Consider the following 23783-nt stretch of genomic DNA (forward strand, 5'->3'; position numbering starts at 1 on the left):
TATATGTACATACGTGTGCATACGTCCATATTGTCGTTCATATGTGCAATTTTATTTTTGTGAGCGCTTCGAATTACTGGTTTATGATTCTTGTAATTCTTCATATAGTGAATGATTGAAAATATAAAAATTACACGAATCAAATCTGATAATGAGATTCGAAGCCTTCGATTTAATTCTCATTCGAATATTATTCAACATATTTGTGTATGAACACGTATAAATTTATTTTCTCAAAAAACCCGCTTCTTGATCATATAACGCAACAGGCAATCCGCCGTGATCCGCCGGTGCCCGCCGGCAAAGAGGAAGATTATACCTATTCTTTGCCGCCGGTTTTAAGAAAAGAAATGTTTCCGTCCTCTGATTCATGTTTAAAATTGAAAAATATATAAATACTTCTATTGTAAAGTATAACCTATAATATACAAAAATGGAGAAAAATGATCAAAGAGACATTTGTGTAAAATTGTTACTACAAATAGAAGGTGATTAAACATGAAAGTTTTATATTAAGCTCTTTATTAATTCTGTTTGGTTAATTTTTTATTTATTTTGCCACAGAAAACAAAACTTCACCCGTATTTGAAACAGCAATTAGTACATTACAACGTTATGCAGCTACACAAGGATTCGAAGAAGAAGACTTTGAGTTATTAGCTGGTATTATTGTAAAAATTAATACGAGTTAGTATATTTTCAATAATATTATAAATTAATACATTTGTATAACTAATGTAGGCTAGATGCCTTAGCTTTACTAAAAGCATCAAGTGTCTAATATCGCTTAATTGTAACTTAATTTTAGTATTGCTTAATTTTTTTTATTCATAATTTGATGTAATAAGAATATTATTGTGTGTTTGGTTCCTAATTGCTTTACTTAGTGTACTTTGGTCAAAATATGCATTTCTATTGAAATAAGATTTTACAGGAAAATTTCAGTTTTAGAGTTTTAAAATCTTAGAATCCTAGAATTTTAGAATTTTAAGATTTTAGTTTGGTAAGGGCAGCTGCTCCCGACCCTTACCCAGTTACTCCAATGTATTAATAAGTGGTTATCCTTTAAGAAAACATATTTATGGAATTATAAGTTAAAATTAATTTGTTTACAGGTGCTACTAGAATGGTGTCTTTGACAAAATGTTTAGTTCCAAAATTTAAAGTATCTAATAAGGCATTTAAAAAGATTACCTCTTGGTTCTTATCGTCAGTGGATAAATTGCCTATTACTGTATCAATTAGCATTACACAGTGGATAATTGGTAATATTACACTTTATTATGATATTGATTACATAAAAAAAGTATGTATTAATTGTGTATGTTTTTAGGTTTATGGGACCATCACTTAGTCGATAAAAAAGTTGTAAATATATATTATAGTGTATTTTTTTGTGTGATGTTAAAAAAAGAAAAATTGGTAAGTGTATCTTCTAAATTCTAAATATTCTGACTGATAAATGAAATTATAATTACATTGTTATTATCATTGTAGGAAAAGCATCTAGCACGTTTGGTGTATGTATTATCAAAACCTGAAGATGTAACACGTAAAAATGTGTGTCGCTTATTAGCTCTGCGTAAAACACATTCAAAACCTAGAACACACATTATTGTTATACTGTCGTAAGTACAGTATGATTATAAAATAAAATATTTAAATGAAAATCTAACAGGAAACATATTTTAGATTATTCAAGGCTTACAAACCTGAATTGGTTCCTGAAAGTATTAATTCTGTAAATGTAGAGAGTGTGTGGAAACCACTACCCGAAGTTTTACAAGAAATATTTCAAAATGCAAAAGCGCGAGTAGATCTTAGATATCAGCAAACATCTGACATAGATGAGAAATGTTTTAATTGGAATACGTTTGAGGTGAAAACAAAAAGACAGAAAACTACACAAGTTCTGTTACCATCTGTGGGATATTTTCAAATTGGTTCTAGTATTTTCAAAGAAAAAGAAACGACATCCATTTTTGATATTTCCAGGTAAATATAAATAAATGATCACATTGATGTCCTAAATAATTCTGATTTACTGAATAATATATTTCAGCACAGAGGAATTGGGAAAATCACATTTAAACATAGAATTGCCATGTAATGCTGTATCTCTGTTAGCTAATACAGCTGGACACCATCTTCTTACATATGCTGATTTCCACTATCAAAGTAGATTCTCTTATAATCTTTATAATACTTTAATAAGAGGTATGCACTAACATTCTAAATAACTTCTGATGTATTTTAACTAAATATTAAATTTCATTCTTTTTTAGCATTTATATTGGAAAATGAGAAATTTTCTGAAGAAGAAATTAATAAATTACTTGACATGACTATAGAATTTTCACGATACATGCAACAAGGTATACTTGTTGTTAATCGTTTCCTTGATGAATACCTTTATTTCAACACTGGAGAGTATCAATCAAAGTTATTGGCTCTAATGGAATGGATGACTACAGTATCTATTAGTGGTATATATTATTAATAACCCACTAATCATGAACGTTTCCTTTACTAAAGTAATTGATATTATAAAGACTAATACTTTCAGATTTACAGGACAAGGTATTAATACATGTACAAAATATGTTTTATGAATCAACAATAGAAACAAAGTGTGAAATTATCAGAATGTTGAAAAAGTTGATCACAAACTTGGTATGTAACTTTCAACGTATAAGCATTAATAATATTCAAAATAAAATTAATTTATACTAAAAAATCCTAAAATTTCAAAATTCTATTATTCTAGAATTCCAAAATTCCAAATAATATACTGTTTTTTGCAGTTTGTTGCTCAAGGATTTGAAGAATGTGATCACACAATACCTGCACCATTTTTAGGTCAACGTCCAGTAGACAAGTTAGAAGATATTCTTCCTATTCTTACAAAATTCGCTCAAAATATTATTATATCTGGTTTAAATATACATAATTACAATGGTATATTACTTGTAGAAGCATTGTCATTTTATAACGAGGTATGTAATAAAATACAATGTAATATAAATTAACATAATGGAATATTATTAATTAAATTTTTTATTAGATTTGTACACTGGAAATGCGAAGTTGCTTGCTTTGTTTTACAGTAGCACCTGCTGCAGTAATTTATGGAGGTTTCCTTACCAAAAATTGTACAATTTTATCAAAGACATGCCAGTTACTATTAAAGTATGTGTTTATGCTACAAATTTATTTTTATAGATTCTGTTCTTTACTTTCAGTATTTTATTATAGGTATCGTAGTATGACTTTAAAATTTGAACATCGTAAATTACCAAGTTCTTTAAAAAAAAAAATTCAAAATATATCTATTTATGCTCAATCTATTATTGAAGCCCTATGGTTTGATGAGGTACGTAAACACAGTGGTAAATATTACCTATAAATAGTGAATTATTTATAAATGACGCGTTATAAAAAATTGAAAATCAATAAGGATTTTTTAATGTGAAATTTTCACTATAGTTGAAAAAATTAACAAATTTACGTCGGTTTTAAAATAATTAATTCAAAGTTTATAATTTTTCTGACTTTCTTTTTAAGGATCATATTTTTATTCAAATATTTTATTTTATTTTCAGTCGATTACAGAAAGAGATAAATTATATTTTTTTCAAAATATACCAGATAATGTGATAAAATATATCAGCTATGATGACTTTAAGAGTCTTTTAAATATTAGTAATCACTATAGCATTTTACCTTACAAGTGTACACTAAAAAAAACAGGACTTAACATAAATACAAAACAGGTAAGAAATAATACATCTATCTAATAACATTTTAAAAATTAGATGATATGAAATTATTTTCTAATTTTCAATAGTAAATTTCAAATGATAAAAATTATGTTCTAATGATAATTACATCTTTTTCAGGATGCTAAATGTATAGCTATCTATTACTACCCATTTGTGAATGAATTTCTTGATATATTTCAGAGTTAACTCCTATGACAATAAATGAGTTTTAACCGTTTGAGGTTCTATTTTATTTTAATAGGTCCAATGTCCAGTCGGCCTTGACAACAATTCTATTTTTCTTTAATTTCTTTGATATAGGCGTGGACCTACCAGAGTACAATATAAACATAATTATGGAGCACAAAGAGTTGAATATAATAAATAATTTAAAATATTTCTGATGCAGAACAGATATGTTTAGGAAGAAATGAATAGGTCATTATTTTATTATTTCAAAAAAATTGTTTGTTACATACGTAACTACTGTTTATAGTTTTATAATTTTTTGTTTTAGTGACTGGTTGCCAATTTAATTTATTTTTACCGTGAAATCTTACTTATGCTTATGCATTTTAATAAACTTCGCCTTTAACATTACGCCTTCTTAATTAATATTTTTAATTTAAATATTACAGTTACTTTGACTCTCAATAAGAGATCGGGTAAACTTTACTTTACCGGACCCAAAATTTTGGACCTTTTTTTTTTTGAATCTATAGTTTTTGATGCGTAGAATCTGAAAATGCAAGTCTCAACTTTAGGAATTCAGTGGTTAAAAAGTTATAAGCGTGTAAAGTTTGACATTTTTAGCGGATTTGCTACGTTACTGTGACGCCATATTGCTTTAGATGTATAACCTGATTGGTCCTCGCATAGCGTAGAACTAAACTTCCGCTTACCTTAATTAAAAACATATTGTTTCCGAATCGCTTCCATCATTGATCCCATGAGGTCTATGTTGTTGTGACGGCAAAACCGTCGCCACAGATATTCGCATAAGCGATCGGCAAATTCCTCATCGTGAAAACGACCCCTCCCCCTCATCCAGTCCTTCGCCGGCCGCCAATTTGACTCTATTCGCTGGGTACGAGTCCCATCACTAGTTGTATTTAAATTATTCATAAAATTGAATTCTCTCTCTCTCTCTTTAAAAAAATATACACCTAACTAACTCAGACAGTATCAAATTTACCCGCCAAAGTAGTCGACACCCACGTGAATCTGCCTACAGCTAGCGACACCGTTCATTGGACAAGAAGTCAATATGGCGTCACAGTAACGTAACAAATCCGCTAAAAATGTCAAACTTTACACGCTTACAACTTTTTAACCACTGAATTCCTAAAGTTGAGACTTGCATTTTTGGATTCTCCGCATCAAAAACTATAGATTCAAAAAAAAAAAGTCCAAAATTTTGGGTCCGGTAAAGTAAAGTTCACCCCTTAAATGTTTCAATTTGATCCAAAGATGGTTCCATTTTGCTTCATACCTAAATTTTCTTGAAACCACTGTAAATATTTCAAATATCATGCTTCACAACACCAAACTACTTTGAGAGTACACAAAATATATATCACATTTATAACAATTTTATACTACCACATCACTTCTATTTGCCATAATTGCAACGTTTATATATTGTTTATACATAATTAACACAAAATAGTGTATATTACTACAGCTTTTAATTAAAAAAGACGTTAATTACAATTCCAAGCACAGGACTCTGTTTTTGAAAATAGGACTCCCGATTGTCACGTGAGCGGCGTTGCCACGTTGTTCAGCATGGCTAGGCGCTAATCAGGGGTCGGAAACTCTCAGTGCTCTCATTGTCAGTGATTTTGTTGGCTTTTCAGTTTTAGTTCCCTGATGACGGACAGTACGTAGATAGCGCTACTACGACGACAATCAGCGCCGCCTACATTGGCGTTGATTGGCGTTATTTGGCGTGGTTTGGCTGGGCTTGGCGTCATAGCGTCATAGCTGGTCATAGCGTCCGTTTTGGTGGAATCCAAATAATTAATAATTATTAATTTATTTTCGTATCCCTGCAGGTGGCTGCTTTAAATCACAGATTTATGATTTAAAGATAAGAAATCGGCTAAATCATAAATCTCTGATTTTTAGCAGTCACTTTATGACTATCCAGAATTTAGTATTCTATATATATACATATATATATCAGTCTGAGAAGTACTATATATATCAGAGACATATATAGTATACTTATATATATATGTATGTCTACTTTTAGTATAGTCGTGACGGGTGGTTAGTAGATGGCGCTACAGTCAATGTTATGTAACGTGAAACGTTATCACGTGAATATGTTTAGAGTGGTGTGGCGACACTGCCATGGGAATATTTATCGATAGTCTATTGTATCGATATGCTTGGATGTTCTTCGAGGACCTTTTGTATCGATGGTCATAAATTAAGAGCGAATTTCAAACATCGTCTGTGCGTACGCTTATACAGGGAGATTCTCTCGGCGCGCAACACAATAGCCGCCCCGCACAATGGAACCCTGCTGTGTTTGCGGGCAAATAGCTCAGGAGGTCAAGTCGCCGGACCCAAGACTGCTCTGTGTGTTTTGGGTCCGGCGACTTGACCTCCTAGGCTTTTTGCCCGCAAACACAGCAGGGTTCCATTGTGCGGGGCTGTATAATCCCTGTATAAATAGACAAAGAGTAAATTGTAAATCCCTCGACGTGGGTGATTGAGCTGAGAGGAAGCCGGAAATCCAGAGAATGGAATAGTTTCACTTCGAAAATTCCTAAAAGACTAATTTATGATAGACCATAGCCAATTCGTTGTTTTCGACCAAGTCACGAACGGTCCTTAAAAACTACGAAGTCTTTTTTGATATCCTGTCTATTCATGCACTCTGAGAGGGTCGTAAATTTCCTCAAGAGTTGCTTTGGCAAGTACAAGGTCTTGTCGTTTCCTAATTTCTCTGGGTCCCACGCTTTCTCGTAGCACATGTGCGCTGCAACGTTCTAGCGTCTTGGCGGAGCGCCTCCACTTCCACGCGCCTGAGGGTGGACCACAGCCAGGAGAAGGGGCCCACACGAGACGGGGTGGACTCCTCCACCATTGGACGAGGGATGATCCTGAGGGAGGATCCAGGATCCACCAAGGAAGGGGCATCGACCGACAACGCGCGAAGATCTCCTCCGCCAAGCGTAGAATCGTTAGAATGATTTTGTCGCTCGATTTAGACAAGTCGTTCTCACGCAGCAATTTAAAGCATTGTAAACACAAAGTTGAAGATCAGCCTTAAATTGAACTCTAAATATTAAAGTACAGTAAACAGGAATAACAGTTTATATTTTTCATTTCCGCGCCTTGCGAGCGGAGCGCCTCCGCGCTCCACGGATTATCGTACCTACGCCTTTAATTCCCCAAATATCCCTATCTTCCGCGAGCGGACACGCAACAGTTAGACTTCTTGTAGGGGGGAATTTCCGACCCCTGGCGCTAATTGAGGGCTCGTCGTCGCCGCTGCGACGGGACCGTCGCAGAGAATTTTTGGAGAGGGGATTGGCCGGTGATCGGGATCGGTAGGGCTGACGGGTTCGGCGATGCTGGCTACGGGCTGAGGGTCCTCGGGCCCGACGGTAGATGGTCCCACGGTGTCCTTTTGTGGGGGGCTGAAGGGTCGTCGTCGACATCGGGACGGGGTCCTCCGGGAGTTGAGGTTGCAGCATCGTTGTCCAGTCTTTCCGTTGCCCCTACTGGCCCAATACCGGCGGGTGGGAGAAAGGGATACGGGTTAGGAAAGGGGTATTAAGGTACAAGGCACGTGGTGGGCGAAAATCTGGATTATTGTAACGGGGGGGCACTCGTGCCACCATGTTACAATGTATAAAATTGTTATTTATGCAAAGTTTTGAATATGTATAAAGTAAAGTTATGATAAAATAAGTAGAAAATAAACTAATTTAAATTAATTGATTATGTTTTATTTTCTCTGATTTACATACAAATTTTCATTTACAGTTTATGTAACAGTCTTTAGTACGTATCTGTCTAATGAAAAGTTACATATAAATTATTATGAGCGTCTATCATGAAGTGAACTCATAACTTACAAACTATATACTTCCTTTTTTTATACATTTTTATATTTGTCTTACTTAATTCATGCATTAATATTTAGTGTATACATTGCAATAGATTGAAAAATTTTTATTTTCGTTTAAAAATAGTCGTTCAATAATACATTATACTGTACTATCTTATTTGCAAAAACTGTGAATGTGAACATCTCTTAAATTTATTTATCATTTGTAATGTTCCATTGAACGTATCTAAATTCATATTGCTTCTAGAAGAGGCCATGCTATTAATGTAATATTTTTCTACGAACAGATACACTTTTATAGCTGTTATATTATAATATATGTTATTACTATTAATATTCTATGAAATTTGTAATAAATGATTTTAAAATAAAGCACTAAAATAAATTGTGGATGATTTTGAAAAAACATGCAGTGAGTATATTTTTAATAATTATTAATGTAATTCAGTAACTCGCTACTATGACACTGAATTAAATTAAATGTTTATTATATAAATATTAACATAAACGGTACAATACCATTACTAAATTAATATAATACTATTATTTTTCTACAATGTCCTTTTCACTCTAAAATGATACTGCTATATGATACTGTACTATCATACTAATAAGAACGATTTCAATATTTTGATGCATAATTATAACACCGAGAAATTAGTATCTCTAGCAATCATAATCTGTTGTAAGTTATCTATACTTTTAGTGTGTCGTTCGTATTCTCTAAAGCATTTTACTTAATATCATAACATTTGTACTTCTTAATAATTTGTCACATTAAATAAAAAATTAACCATGTTCACATAATTTTTAAATAACCAGATGCGCAAGTGTATGTATGTCAAAATCAAAATTTACTGTTGACACATTCTTTGTTTATCTTAGGCGTAGAAATTAATTCGGTGCTTGCCTTTGTTTAAGTGAAGATTTATTTTTAAAAAGTCATAGTAATTATTGAAATAATCATTATCATTATCATATTCTCGCGCCCCTTTTCAAATCCATAGAAGCGCAGGAAAATATTCAAATTTAAAATAGTAATTAAAATGGCGTAATTTTTAAAGAATCGAATTAATTTGTATACCTAATCATATATATATAATAATAATAATTATTATTATATATATAGTATACATAAAAGAATTGACAGAGAATGTTCACCTCTACCAAAATTTCTAAGGCATTTATTTTCATGTAATTTCACTTGCGAATATTTTGAAAAATTGAATAGTGTAATTAAATTTAATCAATCTTGAGCAATGTATTCATATTACTTATGCTATTTTAAGTTTTAATATGCTTTTATGAACTGTCTTTGGTGTACATAGGTTTTTAGACTAGAAGATAGAAGTATCGAAAAGCCTGGAATGTGAAATTCTATTTAGAAACAATAATGTACATTGAATTTAGCAAATTTGGTAAAAGTGCACATTATTTTACACATGTATTTCAGTTCTCTATTACAATAATTACAGCAGTATAACAGTTACAATAATTCGTTTCAGGTAAATAGAATGTGCAACACAAAACAAGAATTTGATATTAAAAATATACACATCAAAGGTTCAATAAAAAATCTAAACATTTACATTTATAGCAATAAATGTTTGATATTTATACTGCATCTGTTACCCTTAAATACGGAGCCGAACAGTACAGTATAAAGATAGCAGTTAAATTATAAATTATTGTTAAGAAAAATTTATTGTAAATATATAATGTTACATTAATAAACCATAATAATATCTTATTGTCATGAATTCGATAAAATCATTGAAGCTATTATGTCCCTTTTAATAAAACTATTCAAACAGCATTACTTAGAGTTTGCGATTGGCAGTTATGCACTGAACAGTAATAAACAGTGATTTATTTGGAACTTAATTTAAATTATATTTAATACTAATAAAATCACTGCAGTTCCATATTGACATTAAGTTGAATTTGAATACAAATTCTGTACAAAACTTTTAATGAGTAACTTAAAGAAAAAAAATAATGTATCGTATCAAAAAGGAAATAATTTTCTTATTAATATCACTGATTGTATCTCAGAACAAATCCAACTGGCAGTTATACGACTGAAGAAAATGTGTAAAGAACCATGTAAAAATAATGATTGTTTATTTGAAATATAGCAAATAAGGTCTTTCATTTGAAAATGATATGATTATATTAGCTTTTATTTCATATAAAACATAAATACTTCTGTACTCCATGCATACAATCGTACATCAATGGTATTATAAGGAATTTTCTGCACTTAAAGTTATTATCACAATATTCCGTTTTCATGATATAATAACATAAGAAAATATCTTTTGCAGTATTTCAAGTTTATAATGTGCGTTATGATTGGTTAACTACAAATGTTTGTTTAGAAAAAGTGTTATGTCACTGAATTTGTTCAATAATTTCATCAAACAAATTTAAAGTTTATGGAACAATGCCAGAAACTTGTACGGTGCTACTCATGAAAAAATGTTACATTAACAAATTTGATTGTAATTAAAAAAATAGTAGACCATATAGTTTATGTACAAAATGAATTGATAACTTAATTTTTTATCAGACTTTAATTGTAGGTTTTAAATGCAGCTTTCTAAAAAAGATTTACATAAGCTAAAATGAGAACTTCAAATAAAAATTAAACAATGATTGTATTTTATGGAAAAAGAGAAATCATTACATTTATAAATGCTAAGAATAAATACTTTTTTAAATACTTTATTCATCTGAATAATATTTCTTTGAAACTCTTGAAACCAATTAAATCAATTACAAAAATGTATTGAATTTTACATACTGAATGCATTTAAAACTGATTGAAAAAATGATGAATAAATAAATATATATAAATAATAGTAATTGATAATGCGGCGGTCTGACATTATTACCATCGTTTAAAATAATAATTTTTATCCGTTTAGTAATATTTACTGTATATGATAATTAACCAAATTCAAATCCTGAATTTTTGCATTGAATACATTAAAGGCAGTGACTATAGCTTTTTCGTAACAAATTTGTTTAATGTACAAGTAATAAACCATAAGAGAATTAAACTAAGTTTAGTGCACGAATAATATTTTGTATGGCACGAGGTACAGATTAATATTTATTATGATATCAAAAGATATTGCCAATATCTTTTCTATGTACACACTGTTGTGATAGGAAAAAAGATCATTTTAATAATGTTTACGATTAGTAACAATGATAAAGTACGCATTTTACTTAGTGATCTTTGAGAAGTATATAACTGATTCTATACTGAGTCATCTGATCTCAACTCGATTTATTTACAAATGACTTACGAAAAATTCACTCTACTATACTTAAACGATATACTTAAATGATTAGAAAATAGTCGAAAAACGTTGTTCTTACATTACACCGTTTGTATAAAATTTTGTTTGATATATAATATTAGCAATTTTTTATTGTAGAACAGAATTTAAAAATAACCATGTGTCAGTATAGCTTCTCATATTTAATTGTTGATAAAGTATTTTTCAAACTACAATGTGTACCAATAAGAAAAATGACATGATTCAAATGCACTTATCATCACGAGGATACTGCAAGTGATAAATAAATAAGTGAATAAGATCTTATATGTGTTGATGATTAAAGTAAAAAATGATAAGTAATGCGTTACCGAAATCTACTCTATTTCCTAAACCTTTGTTGCTACACCCAAAACATAAAGTGTAATGTTTCGTTTCATTACAATTTATGATTTGTATCAAGCATACTTTATACTAACATACTAATATACTATAACAAAAAACAAGAGATTTAACTGACCAACTGTAATAATTAAAATTCAATTTTGAAGCTAATCTGTACAGAGCTATGATTATGAATAAAACCACATCTTAGGACACTAGCGATCAGGCCTGTGTAATTTTCCCATAATTATTAATTAAATTGAATATTACGTCTTATGTTGACAATGTAAATAGACATGAAACATAATACTATTTTGAAGGAACATTCAACGTTAAATTACATTGATAACTTTCAAATAAATACAATTTTTTCAGTCTATTGTTAGCATAACAGGTCCTAACGTATAATTTTGAAATTAATATATCAAATGAGAACTCTTTCGTATTTAGCATAGATCACAAAAGATTATAAAATGTTTCATGTCCACTCTAACATGTCACTACGAAACAAAAATTAATTGTTATAATAAAGAAAGTTTTCAGTTTCTTAGATGTCACTTTGATCTCTTTATCTCAAATTTTGAACATCCATCTTTGGCACAGTATGTTAATTAAGCAATAATAGGTTATACCTATGAGTAAGAAGTAAAAGAAAGGACAGCAAGAACATACATGATGCTTTCGTTACTGCCAAAATACTTCAGGACATAATCTATCAATTGTACATAACATAACAAAAAACTTAAGAAGCATGTATCACCTCGTTACCTACATTATAAAGGAGTATAATTACAAACAGGTTCTGTTTAAAACTGTTTTTAATTATTTAAATAATCTAAGTTCCGTCAAAAGAATAATATGAAATGAAAAGATGAAAAGTTCAAACAAAAGTTGAAAAAAGAATTGCTTCCTAAACAAAATGATTACGTGTTTAACATTGTTTTTTACATCTAACATTTATATGTACATAGATACATGCATGCACATATATGAATATATCTATGTACTTATGTATGTATTATCATTAACGAAAGTAAATTATAACAATATTGTGTTACGATGATGAAATTCAGTTCAGTTGATTTAATGTTAGCGCAACTATAATTAAAGTACTTATGCATACTTATTTGTCTCTAGCACTCACACATTGTTTTTTCACAAAGAGAAAACGAATCTTTCACTTCACTCTTTATAATAACACTTTTGTACACAAAGCAGTATCTATTTTTTCAAGAACAAGATATAACAGTTTCACAATTAACAGAAGAGCAGCAACAAAGTAAGCAGCTCAGTCCCAACTGGCATCACTCTCAACCTCTTCTTCTTCCTCGTCTTCTTCATCCGAAAACATCGTATCATATATATACTCTGGATCATTTAGGAACTTATCACGATTTCTTTTATTTAGTCCCGATTTTCGCTTTTTTGTAGTTAAGGCAAGTTCGTCTTCTGCTGTTCTTTCCTTACGAAATTCATAGACTAGTGGATAAATATATTCGATTGCTGCTTGAACAGCAGCAACATTAGGAGCTGTAACATTTAATGAAATAAAATGACTAACGATGAAAATAATTTTTATTTTTTCATGAAAATTAGAATGAATCATGTTACAAACCTGTTACAGTGACGCTACCTGTAGAAAATATTTTCAGTGTAGCTTTTGGTTCTTTTAACTTATACGTAACACCAGGATGTAATTCTGGTTCGTAACTAAATAAAATATAGATTAAGTATTAATAAATACAAGCGTAGTATAGTACACAAAAATATATTACTTACTCTGCATTTTCTTTATGGTACAATGAAAATGATGTTATCTTGATTGCAAATGGCATGCAACATGTACCTAATACATTAACTACTCTATAATTATTAAATCGCACTTTAAATCCAAGTTTCTGAAGTGAACGAGCAAATCGACGAGCTGCTATCTTTGCTTGAACTTCACTAGTCGCACCAGTACATGTCACTTTACCAGAAGACCATATAGAAGCAGTGGTATAAGGTCTCCTCAGTTTCATAGTTATCATCTATAACAGGTATAAATGTACAAAAAACACTGACTATAATTATTTATTGAAAATAAAGTATTTTCCTTGATGCAAAATAAAATAAACATTACAGTAATTTTAGACCTTTAGAACAAAATTACAATTTTAATATATTTAATACTTTTTAATATTTCTATTTTAATATGGAAAAAATTTATTTTATATCAAGATAAATACAGTACATTGAAATGTTATAGAATACATTAATAAATCTTAAATAATATAAAAATGAAGTTACAATTAGAAATTGTTTTCATTTATTGTTAAATTATTATAATTTGATGATTACGAAAAAATTCAGAATATATATATCATAAGTGTATTTGAATCATTTTTAATAAAGAATTTTACATTTCTTTTTCTCTTTAATTGTTCTTTTCTTGTTTATTATAATTTTATGCTGAATTATTAAAACAATATAAAATGATCCTAGTAACTTGGCCAGACTCTATTGTAAGTGGAGAAGAAACAAATTGCATAGTTGAATATGGTCTAAATTCAATTGCGGTGCCTTTTAAAGAGAAATTATATAATTTCTTTTACAATAAATAAATCCCTTAAGATATTACATATAGTCATTAAAACTCATTAGTTGTTTTATTTAAGTGAATAATTTAAAACAGAAAACTATTGCTTTTTAAGTATATAACAATTAAGCAGTGTAATAAAAGACATAAATGTTTAAAATGTAACGATGGGACATTTGAGTATTTATTGTAACAATAATCTTTCAAGGTGCACTTTACAAATATACAGATAAACCTGTGAAAAGATGCCATACAGAAACAGAGCTCACCAAATTATGCAAATTTTCATCTTCAGTTACAACAGAAATTTAGTCTGACCCAGTTAGTAGAATCACCATATAAATGCGAAGTGGTGATGTGTTTATTTGCAATTATATTACAAAAAACCATTGTATATAATAGTTGTATTATGTAATTTAATAATTTTATTGTATTATATAACTAAAAGTTATATTATATATTCGAAGGAAAATGTTATATGATGAATGGGTAGAGGAATAAAGCAAATTTAAAATCAATATAATTCTTTTACTAATATTTCATCAGGTAAAATCATAAGTCCTTAATAAACGCATTCTTCATGAGATACTTTATGGTCTTTGAGTTCTGACAGAATAAGGACAAAATCACAATATCTGCTTTTGCATTTCTCATATTCAAAAATTAAATTATTAGAATAAGATTGACCTTGAAATCTTCTATGTACCTCCAATGATACCAAAATTGCTATCATAACGGTAAATAACATTTTCCTGCATTATATTTATTGATAAATTAGGTACGTACAAACATCTATATTTAATATTATATTAATAAAAAGAAATCGCCAAGTTATTGCTAAACATACCCCATTTTCTCTTCTGTATTCCACGTTCGATCCATTGAGTGCAATTTCTCGTAAATTTAAATGACACCTAACACTAAAGCTGCAAACTACATTATTGATAACAATATCCAATTCACGAGGTTCTTGTTCAGGGGTATCCATGTATGGCTGAATCTGTCTATCAAATAGTCTTCCATCTTGTTCATCTTTGCATATGTCTGTATTGTCTAAATTATTTACATCTTCTACATGATTTATTGATGAATTTGTTAAAGGTTTCACGCCATTCTTCTGAATAGCAGTTGCCATAATATATATCTGAAAACATTAAAAATTATCCTCGTAATTTTATACAGAATTCAATTTATATATGAAACTTTATAGAATTATATTATTAAACATAATACATTTCATTGTTATTCAAAAATATGAATAATCAAAATCGTATTTAAATACTTAATTTGAAACAATAAATCCCAATTAATAAGGTTGTAACTTAATTTTGGATGTCGTTTTGAGTTAAAATTTTCTTTTTTAATTATCAACTCTTTGTTTATATCGTTTATTCAGAACTGAAAAATTTGTTAATGTGGATAAAAATGATCACTGAAAAATATCAACATTTAGGAAAAGAATGATAATTTGTATAACAGAAAATAAGTTTTGTATTTTTCCACGTCAAAATTAAACTAATATATAATAGTTTGTATAAAATATTCAGAAAATGATTTAAGATATTACATGACATTACTATAACATGAATAATGTACATTAAACGTATAATTACATTTTCAACTGTGCGTCTATATTTATGTAAAGAAACAATAATTTTTAGAGTTAATTTAAATAAACATTTTCTTCGAAGTAATTTTAAAATTATTAATATCGAAAAATTGTGGAAGTGCGCAAACATTTAAGACATCACGTTAGCAGAAGCTTATCAACATAAAACCAAAATTACGATAAAATATATTTTTAATGCATTGAGAAACGTTCGACTGAAAAAGCATCTACTTAATGTGAGATGAAATGACAGCGAAGAAAGATGAAAAGCATAATTTCTATTTCTTAAGAGCACTAAATCATCCATAGTATTAAATTATGAGGTTATTTTTAATCAAAATAATAAATTGAATTGGAATTGTACTCACGTATGACTATGTTGTGTGCTTCAGTTACTTTTTAATTAAAGATAACTTCTTTGTTGACAAGTAGCAAGAGAATGCAAAGTTAGCTCAATAACCACTGCCATTGTTTTCGGCCATCTTCACTAGACTGGTTACTGATCAAAATTACGGACGCGGCAATGATACATTTAAGGTCGATACTCATTGATAAAACATCGATCAAAAGTGTAAATTTTCTAATACTTTGTTTTTAATTTTTTTCTGCGCGTACATGTTTTTTATATATCTACGTAGTATATTTTAGTCGATATTAGTATAAATAGAAATGCTATTTTTTAATTTTTGGAATTTTTAAAATATCACTAACGTTACTTAGAAATTCCTTAGGCCGGTATTCACAGTCGCAACTTATTTCTAAGCTGGGCTTAAGCACATGCTGCACATGCTTAAGACATCGGCTAGATTCACAGTCGCTGAATAAGTAACGTCTTAAGTGGTCTTAAGCATCAGCTTAAGCATTTGCTTAGAAAAGTAAATGCTTATCGGTGTAGATTCACAGTCGATGCTTAAGAAAGTCTTAAGCTCTTATGAATTCGTAATCGAATAAGTCCGCCTTATTTGTAGAAAACGAGTTCTTATTTGGCTTCATTGAGGTTATGTTTTTAAGTCAACGATATTGAGGACTTAAGCACGCGTTTGACGGGGTTATTGTGTAGTGATGGGACGGGAGAGAGTAGGTTAGGGTACACGAATACGGTAAAAGAGATTAAAATTACCGATCCCTCCTGCGATGCAGCTGTTAATTTGTTTGCGGTATTATGCTACTGCAAGTTTTCAAGTAAGTCATATAAATATATCAGTATCACTACTCCTAAAAGAAGTAGAAAAAAATAAAGATTATCTATATATGTACTGTAATTGTAGCTTATTCTGGGAGACACGATGAATGTTTCTCAGCCCACAGTCTCCCGTATAGTATTTAGGGTGAGTTCACTAATAGGCAGTCTGATGATAGACTATATCAAGTTTCCCAGGGATCCGGACAATTCCACTGCAGATTAATTCAATAATTAAAATTGCAGATTATTCAATAATCTGGGATAGGGAAACGGAGCTATTGGTTTACCAGGTGTGGATTTTATATCATTATAACTTTTTCTATATACACATATACAATGTAATTGATTTACCAGGTGTGGATGGCGCTATTGATTGCACCCACATTAGATTAACAGCATCCAGGTTCAACAACATGGAAGAAATGTACAGAAATAGAAAAGGATATTTTTCATTGAATGTTCAGGTATGTCATTAAGTTATTTATTTTACCCAATATTCATTGAAACGAATCATATTAATATTTTACTCGACTGATTGATGCACAAATTAACATCAAATTATTCGATCGACACAGGTACAATGAAATCCAGATCAGAACCCGACAGATAGCAGAAAGAACGTTCGATGTTTGGAAGCGCCGTTTTCCATGTCTTACAAGGGGTTTAACAACGAAGTTCTTATGTTCCACAACAACGGTAGTTGCATGTGCTGTGTCCTAATTTTCAATGACATTCTTGTAGAAGAAGATGAAATTGAAAACCAAAATGAAGATGGAGAAGAATTATTAGGAAACGTGGAAAATGTTAATGGCATTGATGGATTTGCTACACGTGAAGCACTCATTGCTTGTACGTTTCATTGCGTAATTGTGTCAAATGAAATGTAATAAGGGGTTTTTTATGCCTATCGAGCCAATAAATAATCATTATTCTTTCGGCTCAAATTGGTTTAATTTATTGATTAAAATACCCTCATCCTCAGTCATATCACAACCTATACCTTGAACCAGTAATTTCAGTCGTAAGTTTTATTTTGTGTTCGTATTTCAGAATGAAACTTTAAATATAAGAGATTTTTATAACGTATGTGATAACATTAATTATAAAATTGTTCTTAATAAATTTGGCTTTTTTTATTAATAAAGGCTCTGTCTATCGCTCGCTCAATTATTTGAATTCAATTCAAAAGCCGCGTCACTAAGTAAGAAATAATGCTACATTTTAAAGAATCATTTTCATTGGTTGTTACAGTAGAAAATCGACGGAAATAGCCGAACGTCAAATAAGCATTGCTTAAGCATGGACTTCACTAAGCAAAGCTTAAGCATCGCTTCCTTAACTAAGTCGGTCTTATTCTCCGACTCTGAATACATAGCGACTTAAGCATTGCTTATTCGAATAAGATGATCTTAGTCAAGAACGTCTTAAGTCCTTGCTTAAATTGCGTCTGTGAATACGGCCCAAAGAATTATCGTTGATACGTGTAAAATTACTTTAGTTTCTAGACGCCTGCCAAAGAAATTATAAGACAAGACAAGATAATTCGCGCAAGGTTGACATCTCAATGTTCGGAGGGACCGCCTCCGGACAGAGATGGGCTCCTCCACCATTGGACCAGGGATGATCCTGAGGGAGGATTCAGGATCCAGCGAAGAGAGGTTGGCAGCCAACATCGATCGAAGATCTTCACCACCAAGCTCAGAACGATTCAAAGCTTCAACCTGCCTTGTCATATTTTCTTGAAAGGATAAAGTCAAAAGAAATATAGTTTGTTTTATTAAAAGCTACGCCGCGAGCAGAGTAGGGATGGGCAATATGTTTCGATTAATTAAATATCGATAGTTTGTTTCCTAATAATCGATTATTTTTGTCGATGTTTTTACAAATCAATTAATCGATTATCGATACTTTTTTACATAACATCGATATTTTTTATCTCTGTAACAAAACTGAACAGCATGACATGATAACGCGACGCGGACTATTCAATGAGCGTATAATTTTCGAGAAATGTTGTATGCTCATTGGGTATAAGTCGTGTTCCGAAATTCATTGCTAGCACTGAAAATCTGTTGTTGCGTGTCCGTCGCGGAATAAAGCACAACCGACTCTAGTACTAGCCGTGCTGAAGTAAAAATGGCAACACCGCGGGAGTCTGGTCTGAATATATCAACACCTAGCCTACTCTATCTGCCTCCCGGACTCCCGGACTCTCAGCCAATCAACGTCGTCAGACTCCCGACTACTCTCTGGACTTCACATAACCTCTTTGGTTTCGTTCCAATAATTTCGCTTGTTTCAAGGTTTTTATTAACTTATATACACGTTCATCAATTCTTAAATGTTTCAATTTGACCCAAAGATGGTTTTATTTTGCTTCATACCTAAATTTTCTTGAAACCACTGTAAATATTTCAAATATCATGCTTCACAACACCAAACTACTTTGAGAGTACACAAAATATATATCACATTTATAACAATTTTATACTACCACATCACTTCTATTTGCCATAGTTGCAACGTTTATATATTGTTTATACATAATTAACACCAAATAGTGTATATTACTACAGCTTTTAATTAAAAAAGACGTTAATTACAATTCCGAGCACAGGACTCTGTTTTTGAAAATAGGACTCCCGATTGTCACGTGAGCGGTGTTGCCACGTTGTTCAGCATGGCTAGTACTAGAGTCGGCTGTGGTAAAACTCATCAAAGTTGTCTGTATATATATATATGTAATACAATTTGAAACTGCGGACCAATCCAACAATACATACATAACTCGTTCAGTATTTATTGCTCTGTTCGTAGGAGCTGATACAATTAATTAAACTTTTCTACACAGTTTTAAACTAATAAAAATTTAATTCTTCAAGTTATTATCAAGCTTATGAAAATGGCAAACAATGGTATAACTTTTATTGTATTGTAATGGTCAATGAACATCAAAATCATGGTTATACGTGAAAATATATCTGTTTTAGAGGACAATAAAACTGAAGGCTCAGCTGAAGTTGAAGAAGAAAATGAAAATGAAGATGCAGAAAAAATTCTTATCATAGATCCTGATAGCGAAGTTTGATTTTCATTATTCCTTTAATATTAATTTTTAATGTCACTAATTTAAAAATATTGATACTTTTTTTTAGTATATAATTGTTTTTATTAATGTTTTAGGAACTGGATTTCAATCATTCAAGATTAACGAAGCTGGAAAATTTGGAACCTTTAAGAAAAATACATAGATTATGTTTCACATGGAATTTAATTAAAAAAATTGAGAACCTTGATACTCTTACAACTTTGGTTGAACTAGAGCTGAGGGATAATCAGATTGTTGTTATAGAAAATCTAGATGCTCTTACAAATTTAGAGTGCGTAATTTGAACATTTAATTTTGTTACAGTAATTAATTTGTACAAATATTAAATGGAATTATTATCTTTTCAGACTCCTAGATTTATCTTTTAATCGTATTAAAAAAATAGAAGGATTAGAAAACTTATCAAATTTAGAAAAATTGTTTTTGTCCTCAAATAAAATCCAGTGTATTGAAAATCTGTCACATTTGAAGAAGCTTGAAATTCTTGAGTTGGGTGACAACAAAATACGAGAAATTGTTAATCTTGAAGGTCTTGATAGTTTGACAAGTCTGTTCCTTGGTAAAAACAAAGTAACAAAGATTGATAATTTAGAATGTTTACCACATCTTCAATTATTGAGTCTTCAAAGTAATCGTATTACAAAAATAGAGAATTTAGATGAATTGAAGAAATTGGATCAGCTATACTTGTCTGAAAATGGAATAACATGTATTGAAGGATTATCTGACTGTTCAGAACTAACAACATTGGACTTAGCTAATAATAAAATTAAAAAAATTCAAAATATTGATCATCTTGAAGATTTGAAGGAATTTTGGGTAAGAATGGTATCTTATTTTACAATAAAAAGTTATACAGTAATGCTTCGAAATAAGCAAGTGGCTCGGGACCGAACAGTTGCTTATTTCGAAGCAGGTACCTATTCGGCTTGACTTTGTTCTTGAAACGGGACGATAGAAAACGCGAGAAACGAGTGAGAGATCCGAGGTAGCGGCAAATCATAAAGTGATCGGTCGAGCAGCGATGTTATTTTTTGGACAAGGATAGAATATAACATGCCCTCTCATTCTCGCACTATGCTTTATTTCGAAGCAAATATACCAGACTGAGAAAGCATTATATATATTCCATCCTTCTTCTACTAACCGATGTCACTGCTCAGTCGAGCGTGAAATTTATTACCCTAAACATCGGCTTCGCGCTTTGATGGACCTCTCACTCGTTTCTCGTACCTCTCACTTTGCAGGCGACTTCAAACAAAGAAGAGGGGATAGCGACTTGCTTATTTCGAAGCAGAGACCACTTGCTTATTTCGAAGCATTACTGTACTTTTATTTATTATATTTTATAGATAAATAATAATGAAATCGAAGAATGGACCACTGTAGAAAATTTAACAGCCAATAAGAAATTACAAACTGTTTATCTAGAACATAATCCAGTTGCCAAAGATCCAAATTACAGAAGAAAAATAAAATTGCTATTGCCATGGCTCGTGCAGTTAGATGCAACACTTTGCAGATAAATATTATAATAATACAAAGCTATCATTATTCGGATTATGTTTATTAATACTATTACTTATTTCGTTTTAATATTGTTTTAAAAGATTATTTTCAGAAAAAGTGGAAAGTCAAAAATGTAGCCTTAACCTTATAGATAAAAGATGTGAAAGGTTTCTCAACAAGGCAATGCTGTTTCTTATACTTTATATTTTATTAAGCCTTGTGAATGTATTGTGAAATGGTGGAGATTAATCACAATTTTAATAGTTAAAAATATAAATTTATAAAGAAATCATATATCTGTCTTATAAAACAATTATTTTAATATTTAACCAGAACTTTAAAATACTTATTAAAATGGCAATTCTTTTTATGATCATCATATTTAAGGTTTATCTTACAATATTTGAATATTTGATATTTCCTATATACTTACATTTTAAGTATATTAACAAAAATACTCATTAAGTAATAATAATCAAGCATTAATAATTGGGCAAAGATATTTAAACTTTATCTTTCAGTGATATTGTTTCATTTTCAATGCTGTATTTATTATGGAATATTCAATGTATTTACAATGTTGTTACAAATTTCTTAATTTTTACAAAACGTCTATTATATAAATAACGTTTTCAGTTAACTTCAAGTGCTATATATTCTCCCATTAAGTAATCTTACATGTTAGAATGTAATTTTGCGCTCATCGATGTACATGCTAAATATATAAAAATTATATAAATACATATTTGATAAATTTCTTAATTTACAAATTACATTTGTCAACTATTACGAATTTCTTTTTTTTATAGTAGAATGAATTATATTACTATATTGCTAGTTAAAAACTATTTTGCTAATTAATGAAAAATAAAACTGTAATTTTCTTTTAACAATGCAAAATATTTTTTATATTTAGCTATCACTCCCTATTAATATAATGTATATTTTAGAAACATAGTAGAATTATTGCTTAACATTTTTATTCCTGTATCTATCATGGGTGAGCAAAAGAGTATAAATCAAATTTTGGTTAAAACAGTATGAATGATTCTAAATCAACAGGATGAGACATAAGTCATCAACTTTCAGGTCAAAAACTAATACCAAATTTTACATTGCATTTTAAATACATATGTATGTATTATACAAAACTGATAATTCCAACTTATACTCTTTTGCCTGTCCATGAGAAATAGAAAATATTCTTTTGTAGAAAGGACACTGTTTGTTTTCTTTTGATTTTAATAGACCTCTGTATATATTGCATATATATTTGTTTTATCAACAAGAATTTAAGAAGTGAAGTCATTTCTAAAAATTGACAATCTAAAAGATTCTCAGGCTATTTTGGAAATTAACTTAATCATGAAAGATATTGTTTACAATTATTGTTTAGCAGTCTTTAGCTACTGAGATCCCCTATACTTCTTAAAAAACTGTTTTAGTCTAGGATTTTATCATGCAACTGTCCAATTACGCGATATCGCGGGCAGAATCATCAATGATTAAACGTTACTTTAGGGGACATTACATTTTTTTGGGTATGGGTTCCATCACTAGGTGTATTTAAATTACTCATAATATTGATGCAGTAGAAGCAATAAGCAAATGCATGGGCTGTACTCTCTCTCTCTCTCTAAGATAAATATAAACCTAACTAACTCAGACAGTATCAAATTTACGGTTTGATTAAACCCGCTAAAGTGGTTGGCACTGCCGACTCGGCACCCACATGCGTCTGCCTATAGCTAGCGACACCGTTCATTGGACAAAAAGCCAATATGACGTCACAGTAACGTAGCAAATGCATTAAAGGTGTCAAACTTTACACGCTCATAACTTTTAAACCGCTGCATTTCGACAGTTAAGACCTGCATTTTTGGATTCTACGCATCGACAACTAGATTGAGGAGAAAAAAGTGGATAATTTTGTGTCCCCTAAAGTAAAGTTCAGCCTTATCAACACTTAAGATCCATTTATATGTAACACAAACCTAATCTTAACCTAAATCTTTTTTTTTACGTGGAAGAAATCTTCAAAAAACACCCCATGCCCCCCTGTGGAGGAGCCAAGGGTAGTATGGGATTTATATCCACTAAAACCTCCACGATGGCCTGCACTGGGGCTGTAGGAAGGGCCCCGGGACCCCCCCGCCCTTGGCGCACTGGCGACCCTGTCGCGAGGGAGGGTCTATCCTTTGACCCTCCCCCGTGTGCCAATCTACGCTGATATCGGGGGCACACCCGATGTCGGCACTCCTCAGACCGCA

At 30.6% G+C, this 23783-nt stretch overlaps 3 protein-coding genes and 3 long non-coding RNA genes across 8 annotated transcripts; 4 read left to right on the top strand and 2 right to left on the bottom strand.

The window, feature by feature from the left end:
• On the top strand, positions 1-4037 carry LOC117606169 (centromere protein I). Its single transcript, XM_034328282.2, has 14 exons — positions 1-488; positions 565-687; positions 1116-1265; positions 1334-1422; positions 1498-1628; positions 1693-1995; positions 2063-2217; positions 2286-2486; positions 2567-2673; positions 2805-2996; positions 3065-3189; positions 3256-3373; positions 3603-3773; positions 3900-4037. Exons 1-14 carry the CDS (start codon positions 434-436, stop codon positions 3966-3968), a joined length of 1989 nt encoding a protein of 662 aa, XP_034184173.2. The 5' UTR covers positions 1-433; the 3' UTR covers positions 3969-4037.
• A 324-nt stretch (positions 4038-4361) lies between these two features.
• Positions 4362-5376, bottom strand: LOC117606170 (uncharacterized). Its single transcript, XR_004581911.2, has 3 exons — positions 4957-5376; positions 4664-4863; positions 4362-4500 (listed from the first exon to the last, which is right to left on the bottom strand). It is a non-coding gene; the product is annotated as an uncharacterized LOC117606170 (long non-coding RNA).
• A 2573-nt stretch (positions 5377-7949) lies between these two features.
• LOC117606115 (uncharacterized) lies at positions 7950-9580 on the top strand. Its single transcript, XR_004581883.2, has 3 exons — positions 7950-8263; positions 9180-9269; positions 9357-9580. It is a non-coding gene; the product is annotated as an uncharacterized LOC117606115 (long non-coding RNA).
• A 1028-nt stretch (positions 9581-10608) lies between these two features.
• On the bottom strand, positions 10609-16233 carry Trf2 (TATA box binding protein-related factor 2). The gene is made up of 5 exons (XM_034328147.2): positions 16081-16233; positions 14951-15247; positions 13305-13555; positions 13141-13235; positions 10609-13055 (listed from the first exon to the last, which is right to left on the bottom strand). The coding sequence occupies exons 2-5, from the start codon at positions 15236-15238 to the stop codon at positions 12814-12816; spliced, it is 876 nt and encodes a 291-aa protein (XP_034184038.1). The 5' UTR covers positions 15239-15247; positions 16081-16233; the 3' UTR covers positions 10609-12813.
• Positions 16234-16522: 289 nt separating this feature from the next.
• LOC117606113 (uncharacterized) lies at positions 16523-17824 on the top strand. Of its 2 annotated transcripts, XR_004581882.2 has the most exons (5): positions 16523-16894; positions 16981-17040; positions 17139-17185; positions 17250-17359; positions 17471-17821. It is a non-coding gene; the product is annotated as an uncharacterized LOC117606113 (long non-coding RNA). The 2 variants fall into 2 exon arrangements; XR_004581881.2 differs by having other exon boundaries at positions 16981-17185; positions 17471-17824.
• Positions 17825-19640: 1816 nt separating this feature from the next.
• LOC117606157 (protein phosphatase 1 regulatory subunit sds22) lies at positions 19641-21908 on the top strand. 2 transcript variants are annotated; one of them, XM_034328246.2, is made up of 6 exons: positions 19641-19810; positions 19886-19977; positions 20079-20275; positions 20352-20563; positions 20654-20823; positions 21357-21908. In XM_034328246.2, the coding sequence occupies exons 1-6, from the start codon at positions 19792-19794 to the stop codon at positions 21528-21530; spliced, it is 864 nt and encodes a 287-aa protein (XP_034184137.1). In that variant the 5' UTR covers positions 19641-19791; the 3' UTR covers positions 21531-21908. The 2 variants fall into 2 exon arrangements, with proteins under 2 accessions (XP_034184137.1, XP_034184135.1); XM_034328244.2 differs by having other exon boundaries at positions 20352-20823; positions 21357-21902.
• The last annotated feature ends 1875 nt before the right edge of the window (positions 21909-23783 follow it).

The sequence above is a fragment of the Osmia lignaria genome, chromosome 1 (assembly GCF_051020975.1).
Source record: "Osmia lignaria lignaria isolate PbOS001 chromosome 1, iyOsmLign1, whole genome shotgun sequence".
NCBI lineage: Eukaryota > Metazoa > Arthropoda > Insecta > Hymenoptera > Megachilidae > Osmia > Osmia lignaria.